This window comes from Canis lupus, chromosome 17 (assembly GCF_003254725.2).
Source record: "Canis lupus dingo isolate Sandy chromosome 17, ASM325472v2, whole genome shotgun sequence".
Taxonomy (NCBI): Eukaryota; Metazoa; Chordata; class Mammalia; order Carnivora; family Canidae; genus Canis; species Canis lupus.
This window is the reverse complement of record NC_064259.1, coordinates 62,970,039-62,979,677: the sequence shown is the minus strand read 5'-3', so window position 1 is coordinate 62,979,677 and position 9,639 is coordinate 62,970,039. Positions and strand designations below refer to the sequence as shown.

Sequence of the window (9,639 nt, the reverse complement as noted above, 5' to 3'; positions counted from 1 at the left end):
GCTGCTCATGCTCATTCTCTCTCTCAAATAAATAATCTCTTTAAAACATTTAAATAATAAAAATAATTAAAACTCTTCTCCAAATTCATCTCCTGAAGGAAGACTTCCCTAGCAAAACTACTTTACTATCACCACTCCATCTTTCTACATCCCTTCATCATTACCATATTTAGTTTGAAATGTATTCTTTTGTACTTGTTATGGCCTGAGTTGTCACGTGACATATTACTGAAACCAAGAATCTGTATCATGACTAATGGGCTATCTATTGTGTGATTTAGAGCAAATCACTAACTTGAATGTTTTAAACTTCTCTATCTAAAACACTGGAAAACCACAATCTGTCTTCCAATGGCTCAGGTAAGAATAAATGAGAGTCTAAGTATACACTCTTAAGAACAAAGATAATAACTAACAAATCTAAATGACCCATGGTTTAGAATCGTTAATATATTAAGTAGTCATACAAATTTAGTTCTCTGGAGCATTAGAAATTTAATTGGTGGGAGAAGGAGCAAAGTTCGACTCAAGAGAGAAGCCAATAAAAACTATTCCTCAAGATTATAAATTTATTCTGTATCCCATTATTCTCTCCATTTAGAGAACTTTGCTGGGTCTGCAAAAAACAAAGATGTTTTCTAAAAGACAAATCAGTAGATTTCCTAATGTGAATTCTAGTATCACTTGTGTAATGGGTTTGGAGTGAGCAACTGACATCAATATCTAAGCACTGCTCTTCTGAAAACTGTTATGCAGTCCATTTGCCTCAAGTGCTAATGATTAAGCAATCAATATATCAGTAGCAGTCAGTGACAGGATGTCCTAAACTTTGGCACTGAGACGTTTACTTTGAGGGGGAAAGGATGATTAAATATACTGCCAAATAAATTCAGGAGAGCTTTTGTGAACTTCAGATTTGACAGGTACATGTTAATAGGGAAAGAGGGTGCTTTCCACAAACTTCAAAACTGAACCAGACCCTGGGGAAGGGGTATAAACATATGCTAAAAAAAGTACATTGTCTTAACTTTTGTTCTTTATTCCCCTCCTCTTTGAAAAGAAGAGTCTAGTAATCGGAAAATAGGGATAAAGAAGAACATCAGCAATTTCACAAACTTTTCAGTCTGGTTCTTTTTTGAAGGAGAACAATGAGAAAGAGGCATAGAGAAATGCCCTTGGTGGGAGGAGAGAACATCTTTTCTCTTGCTAGAAATATCCCAATTAAGAAAATCAAAATTGGAATATGGTAGACTGCCCACAGAAAGATTTCAGTGGTACTTGACGGGATGAGCACTGGGTGTTATTCTGTATGTTGGCAAATTGAACACCAATAAAAAATAAATTTATTATTAAAAAATAAGTAGACAATTTCAAAAAAAAAAAAGATTTCAGTGGTACTAACAAAGGAACATTGGTATGTATGTAAACATTTAGTTTTTTGACCTGTCACACAATGGGCTCTTTTTATTATCATTATAATCTCTGGAAAATACCTTGGATATACTACTGTGGAAATAACATGGTTACAGAACAATATTTTATGGGAATATAAGCTTGGTTACAATTCAAAATGTTTTTAAAACTATGTCAGTTCTTAGGAACTAAAGAAGCCTCACAGCTTGGAAAAGTAATCCATTTTCAAACAAAGTGAAGAAACTTGTTCTACTTGTTGGTTGAATTTCTGAATGTGGCCTACATATTTAATAAAGAGGGATACAACTATCATAGGTTTTTAGTATGAATGAAATCAGATGGAGAATATAAAAAATTACTTTCACCTATGAACAGATTTCATGTCACTGGTTATGACAGTGGAAAATTAGGAACCTTTAGAAATAATGTATTTTTTTCTATTGGCATATATCAATATAGAGTTATAATTATCAACTCCCCTAGGTATGAAGATGATCTTTGCCCTGGAAAAAAATAATGAGAATAGTGTACAAACCAAAAAGTTTTTATCACTATTCAGTAAAACACATGTGGCATTTATTTCTGCTTATTATTTTTTAAAATGTAATTTGGGGAGAAAAATGTTAATTATTTTTGGGAAGGGGCTGAAGAAATCCCAGTGAGACATTCCGTAGAAAGGTCTTTTGTTAGTATAACATCTGACCTTCTATATCTTTGGAAATCATACAACTTGGCTAATGTAGTCCTTAAAGAATTAATCAAGCAGATTGTTAGGCCCTAGTTACAGTGGAGCCAGCCAATTATGAGTTGCTCAGAAATTCATCACTGGCATGTCCAACCACATTTTCCCACATAAAGATTAGTAAAAATATGTGGAAACAGGGCCATTCCCACCTCAGCACAACTACAATATGTGTTCAGTGAAAAAGATTTCAACAAAGTTTTGCTTTAGTGAAACAAACTATTTATTTGGGAATCTTTCTGATTCCTGTCTTTACCCATTAACACCTTTTTCTGCCGAGTTGCTAAGGCTATCTATCCTATTTCAATTAAAACCCAACTAGTGATTTTTTATATTCAAACACACTTCTGAGTTCAAAATACTAAAGTCACATGCCACAAGCCTGAATTCATCAGTAAGTTACTAAAATCCCTAAAGACCATCTGTAGTCTTCACTGCTGTGATAACGCCCTCCCAAGGCTTACTAACAAGAAAGCTTTTCTTGCAGGACAGAAATGAAAGGGGCCAGGCTAAATGAAGATTGGTTCTCTAAGGAGAGGGCAGTGCAGCTCTTAAATAAAGAAGCTCCTTTCAGATAAGCAGAATCAGATTCCAGTTCATTTGGTTTGCTGGCTACCCTTACTTTGAACTCTCATATTTAACCCAGCAGGCTTCAAAGCAGGTGAGAAAATGACCTACCACTTAAAAGCAATTTTTCCTTTTTCAGGAATTCTGGCCTTGGAGTATCAGCTCTGATATCAGCACATTCCACATCTCCAGGGATTTATGCATTTTTTTTTTTTATTGCTCTATGTTGAATGTCAGACTTGGTTTTCATCTCAGCCAGCAGAAAAAAAATCAAGAAAAAAGTCCTAACTTGCTGAAACTAAAGCCTTATTCCACATAGCTTCATATCATACAAAAGATGAAGCATTAAAAAAACCACTAGCCGTTCTAGTTTGTACCCTCCCATTTATCTCAATCTGATATACAGTCAGGATTATTAAAAATCATTAATCCCTAGACCTGACTTCACAAAAAAGCAATTTTGGGCAGCCCGGGTGGCTCAGCCATTTAGCGCCGCCTGTGGCGGGGGGCCAGATCCCAGAGATCCGGGATCGAGTCCCACGTCGGGCTCCCTGCATGGAGCCTGCTTCTCCCCCTGCCTGTGTCTCTGCCTCTCTCTCTCTCTGTCTCTCATGAATAAATAAATAAAATCTTAAAAAAAAAAAAAAAGCAATTTTGTAACATATTTTAACAAATTCAAATTAAATTTACTCTAGCATATGAGCCAATACAAAAGACTATTAGATGAGGAAGAAACCATGATAACAATGGAAAGGATTTAGGAAATTTTATTGAATTGCTTTGGCTTACAAAATAGAATGATTTCCACTATATTTGGCTATCAAATATCTGACCTAATTGAAAATCCTAACATAGGCAGTTTGCAATTTATCAATACTTTCTGTTCTACAAAGCGGTTTGCCAGCACTCAGAATCTGAAACATTTCTCCACTCTTATTAGTACAAATACACATATTATTTGTGATAATATTACCAGCAATATTATTTAAATGATACCCAACCACCATTTATATTGTAATTTCTATGGGAAAATACATTTTGAGTTTACTATCAGGACACAGCTCCTCCCAAAGTGAAAGGGGTAGGATTTCTCAACACAGCTGCACTTTGGTGATAATGATGACAATGACAGGTGGCGACAACAGTAACACTTCCCTAGTTTCTACTATGGGCAGACATGGTTCTTAACACTTGTCATACCTTAAACTCATTTAGCCCTCACAAAGGCCTATGAGGTAGTACTATTCATTTTACAGTGAGGGGGAGAAATGGTTAAGTAACTTACCTGAAGTTGTGCAGCCAGTAAGTGTCAGGGCTGGAACTCAAAGCAAAGCAGTGTGGCTCCAGAGCCTATGCTCATTACCATTCTGCAATGCTGCCCCTTCTCTAACTTAAAAAGGTGGCACTATCTAGACAGTCTAAATTCCTCATATTGCATAAGAGGAGAGCAGGGCTTCTCAAGTTTTAAATCCACAATATAGGATCACCTGGAGGTCTTGTTCAAATGCAGAATCAGGAAGTTTGGAGTGGTGCCTCAGGTTCTGCCTTTCTAACAAGCTCCTGGGTACTGGTGAAGTTCCTACTGCATAGACCATTAAGTGGAGGAAAAAGGAGAATTTGAGCCCCCAGTTCCCTAGTTGGCTGGCTGGCTGGCAGCCATTTATATGTTGTGTTTGTAAACTGGAGATGGCCTGGATGTAACCATTTTCCATAATTTCTTCAATGGAACCTGCCCTTGGTACTGCTGCATGCTAAATATTGGTCTTCAGGTACCTTGAGTAAATAGTTTGCTTTTAGGAATGAAAAATGTATGTGTAAAGGCCACTGGATACAATGTAGCTATAAAAGTTTGCTGTGAGACACATTTTTCACTCTATACCATCAACTTATACAAATATCAAAGGATGGTAAATAAATGCCTATTTATTGTTCATTAACTAGAATCACAGGAAATTAATAACTTTTGGTCTGAAAAAAAACTTCCACTTAAAATGTATAATTGTTCACTCTCAGACTCTGCTAGAGGAGTGCTAAGGTGCTTGTGCTATGTAATCTTAAAGGCTCTCTGGTGCATCAGCCATGTCTCAGGTAAAGGCAGACACCATATACTAACATCAGTGGATAGAGTTGACAGTGAAAACACTGCATTAATTTTAGTCAGAACCTCATGAAAGTATACCACTAACAATCGCTACATATCGATTCCAGATTCTAAATCTCTCTCTCACTCAATTTTTCCTCTTTCCCGATGCCCTGAGAGAATCCTAAGGACCATCTCTCCCACTGCTTGCCTGCAATCTCAAATACACAACTGCATATATTTTTCCAGTTGTTAGATGGACAGGATTCCCCTTCCAGTCAATTTTTTTCCATGTCAGATTATACAGTTAGGTCATTTCAGTTTGAGATGCAATCACTCTCTGGTCAGCACCACTCTGAACAAAAGGGTATGATCACTACACTTCCCTTTTACACTAAAACAGAATAGTCAGTTTCCAACCTAAATATCTATACTCCCTGAGCAACACTGGAAAATCATTCTTGAAGACTGACCCAGAATCAAGTGCAGTCTCAGACTCCTAGGCCTACAGCCAGTGGCAACTTAACACATTATCCAGTTGACCTTCAGGGAAAAAGGGAAACCAGTGCTTTTACTCCTAGTGCCAGAAGAAAACCAACTAATCTTTAAGGCACAAAATAAACTGTTCTTAAGGCAGAAAAAGAAATTTTGAGGAATAGGGAGTTAGAATGGAGGCATATAGAAAAATTGTAGAAATTACAAAGGGCTAGTGTTTCTATGGTTCTCAGTGCTTTTTAATTTGAGACAGATGAATTAGCATTTTCCTTTTGGGCCTGAACTATTATTACCTGGTAAAAACGCAAAGATGTACAAGAAAGACACATTTGTTAAAGGCTTGGTGACTTGAAGGGACTTATCTTTGATCATTTTACTTTGAGCCAGTGTCAGTAATTACTAAGTTTATGTAGAAGAGAAAATAAAAATAATAATAATAATAATAAATTTAAAAAAAAGAAAAGAAAATAATCATGGGATATTTTCTTTAACATCAGTCCTCAAGTACCTTTTGGACCTAGCTCAGGAAATGGGGAAGTAGTTCAAATTAAAGGATAAAAATAAAAATAAAGGTCTACACATGGTTCTATACCCAAGGTTGGGGAAGGGCAATTAAGAACATGCAGATACAATAGGGAGAAGCTTTGAGTGAAACAGCACATTCTGTACCCAGGGCAAATGTTCCATCTGTCCCATCTTACCTAGTTATTCTCCATCAGCAAACCTTACAATTAATGATTTCACTTAAATGAAAAAAATCAAAATAGGGAATTATCTCCAAAATAGGGAATTTTTTTAAATGCCAAAAAGAAAGCATTTAAAAGAACTGGATTATTCCTTAGCTAGTAACAATTGCTATTTTTACCACCAAAAGTGATCTACAAAGACCAACTTTATCATGTTATATATACTGTTGTATTCTTTAAACTTTTAAGCAACAAAAATATAGCTCAAGTCACCAAAAACTTATGTTTGACATATTTATGGCAGCAACTTTACAAATCAATTCCTGTAATTCACCATAACAAACATCTTCCACTGATCAACTGGTTTAGCACAAATAGATCAGAGATGGTTTCTTGTGTGTTTTACAAATACTCTATACAAGTCCTTGAGATCATACTTACAGCTTTAGCAAAAACACCCATGATTTCAGGAAACTGGTGTGTGAGAAGAGCTATCATTGCTGTAGAAGAACACAGTCCTGCTGTGAAATGGATGAAGAAAGGAAGCTCCTTCTTTGGGTAAACAGAAACATGATGAAAGGCTGCAAGGGAGAAAAGGTAGAAATGTATTTTATTTAAGAATATAGCAAAAGCCAGTTTTAATGTGTTCAAACAAAGTTTAAAACTAAAAAGGAAAATAGTTGCTTTAAAAAAGAACAAGGCATCTCTGGCTAAGCAAGGTAGAAGAAAGTCATCCATTAAATTTATTCCAGCATCAACAGTGTATCAACAGAGCCAGATAACTGCTGGGGACTGGGAATAGGATGGCATCGTGGGAAAGAACATTAATTGTAAAGTCATGCTGAGGTGGTTTTGAAAAAGAGCTTTGTCACTGATAAGCTGTGTGATCCTGAATAAGCTGCTAAACCCTCTCATAGTTGCTATGGAGTTGTTATGATGAACACTGTAAGTCCTTAAATGTGAATTGTTATAATTCTTGTTCTTTGGGAGCTCAGAGACAAGTATAGTGATCGAGAGACAGATGTATGGTTGCAGACTTCCCAGAACCATAATTTCATCCAGTTTTAATAAACGTTCTATGTGTGGCATTTCATAAAGCACCGTAAAAATTGAACTAGAACACCAAAGCGCTAGGATTGGGAACATAAGTAAAGTCCCTTGTCTTATCCTATTCACACATTAACTCAGGTATTATTTTTCTAATGATTGGATATTTCATTACTAATAGTATTCAAGTATTTATATCTTATTTGAAATTTGATTAAAAACACCTGAATAGCAATGCTGAGATGAACCTATTATCATGCTTGGCCCACAGTAAGTGCTCAATAAATGTCTGTTAAACTGAGAGCTACTCTGGGACTTCATTAGTCCAGGAAGTTGACTACTCAGGGCTGACACAAACCCAGGAATTCCTGATGTAATATCCTGCATAAGTAAAGGATGACTAATTCAGTGCTGAATCAAGGTCAGCTATAAATTTTACTCTTTTCAACATAATGATTCACAGAGAAGATTACACCTAAGTTTCCTTTGGTAGCCATATTTTTTATACCTTATACTACACTCAAAAAGTATATGCCAAAAATGGAACTTATATTAAAAATCTAGAAAATTTCCAGGGTTGAGTCACATTTAAAGTAAAAGCACATTGAATCTTAATTTTTTTTTTTTAAAGAAATTTAGAAACATTAGAAGCTATGGCTTGGATTGCTTTCTGTAGATTCATTTGTCAGTCAATGTTTGGCTAATACATCAGTATAATGGATGACTAGTACAGAAACACTCCCTTGGAAGTAAAGTTCAAATTTCATCACTGGCTTGTAGAGAAAAATTTATCAGGAGGCATAAAAGACAACTAAATAGCTATGTGAACTAAGGGAATAGTTCAAGTCTGAACTTATGAGGTTCATAAGCAAATTCCAGAATGTTGTAAGTCCTATCAAGGTTGAAGGAGAATTGAAAACAAAAACATTAAGTACTCCTGGGTTTTAGAACTCCACATTATTAAAAATTTGTTCATTCTACATTGTCAGATACAGACAAATGCTCTCAGAACAAACAATATAATCAAACAAAATCCCAGCATATTCCTCCTCTCCTACCTCCTGGAATTTGCAAATGTGGAAGTACCCTGGAAATAATAAAGGCCTGTCAAAAAAGCAAACTCTCTGTTCTTGTAGCCTGTGACTCTGGCAATACATGATAATAACCCTGATTTTATTCATACCACTATGTAAAATTGGCCTTATATCAGGCAACTTTTGCAGTAATTTGGGGGGGAGGAGGCATTATTTTAGGCTAAATGTATTAACCTAATATAATATACCCTTGCATATTGATGTTCCATAATTATTCATTACTTTGTCTTAAATACCCTTGTTTCTGTTAAAATGGAAAAACAACAAGAACTATGACCAGCACCATCCTAGAAAAGAAAATTAAATTTCTTTCACTAATGACCTTTTAAATGCCAGAGTCAATGGATTCTTCATAGTAATCACCTTCCTTGATATCAGATACTCCTCCTCACTTGGAAATTTTTTGCTCCTTTTAGTTCCTAGCCTATCTAGTTCTGGTTCTTGTCCTGTCTCTCTGACCACTCCTTCACTGAATCTTCCGAACTCCTTATCAGCCACCCATTCCTTCGACATTTTTGTTCTCCTGTGATTCCACTCTCAGTTTATTTCTCACTCTGCACAATCTCTCTTTAGTGATCTCATCCATACCTAGAAAAATGAGGGCTCCCAAGTTGGTTTGGTGATAAAGAGATGTAGAGAGAAAGAGATGTTGGAACCCCTGGCAATTCTGTTTACACAACCTGAACCTGTCCCTAGGCCATGACTAACTGGACCAGGAATGAACAACTGGATAAATCAGATTCTCCCAGAAGTTTTATTTTTTTATTTTTTAAAAAGATTTTTAATTTATTCATTTGAGAGAGACAGAGAAAGAGCACAAGCAGGGGGAGAGGCAGATGGAGAGGGAGAAGCAGACTCCCTGCTGAGCTGGAGCCTGACATAGCGCTCCATCCCAGGACCTGGAGATCATGACCTGAGCTGAAGGCAGACACTTAACCATCTGAGCCACTCAGGCACCCTCCCAGAAGTTTCAGCAGCAGCGCTGAAATATTATTCATGCTATACTATTTGCTTGAACTGATAACATGTAAACTAGAGCAATGTAGGAGGCATCAAGTTTGGCTACATCACTGTCTAAGAAGGAAAAGCCAAACAACAAAGAGAAAGATATAAAAGTGAAGCAGACACACTGAGAGAAGCAGAAATGAGAGTTCATACAGAGAGGAGATGACATTGCGGAAGGAGAAAAAGTGAGAACAGGAGAATGGAAAAAGGCAGCCAGAGATAGAGATATACAGATAAGTGACTCCTGGAAATCCTGATAGCCTTCTAATTTCTGGTTCTAGTCCCTTCTGAAGTCCAACTGTAATTGCTGCCTTTGGATTCTTCGAGATAATCCTAGTCTTCTAACAAACTCCCTTTCAATTTAAAACAGCTATTCCTTGTACCCAAAGAATACCTACAACAATCACTATTTATATAATATATACATTTAATCTGCATCTTAAGCCCATATATTATTTAGAGATGTATGAAATGTGCTATGTGCTAAAATATATATGTGCTAAATAGATT

General features: G+C 36.2%; 1 protein-coding gene across 9 annotated transcripts in view; it reads right to left on the bottom strand.

Moving 5' to 3' along the window:
• Positions 1-9,639, bottom strand: part of ST7L (suppression of tumorigenicity 7 like) — an 86,422-nt gene that overhangs the window by 12,246 nt on the left and 64,537 nt on the right. For all 9 annotated transcript variants that reach the window (XM_035700692.2, XM_035700687.2, XM_035700690.2 and 6 more), the window contains one exon: positions 6,425-6,564. In XM_035700692.2, the coding sequence (XP_035556585.1) occupies positions 6,425-6,564 (140 nt within the window). The remainder of the gene's footprint in view (positions 1-6,424; positions 6,565-9,639) is intronic.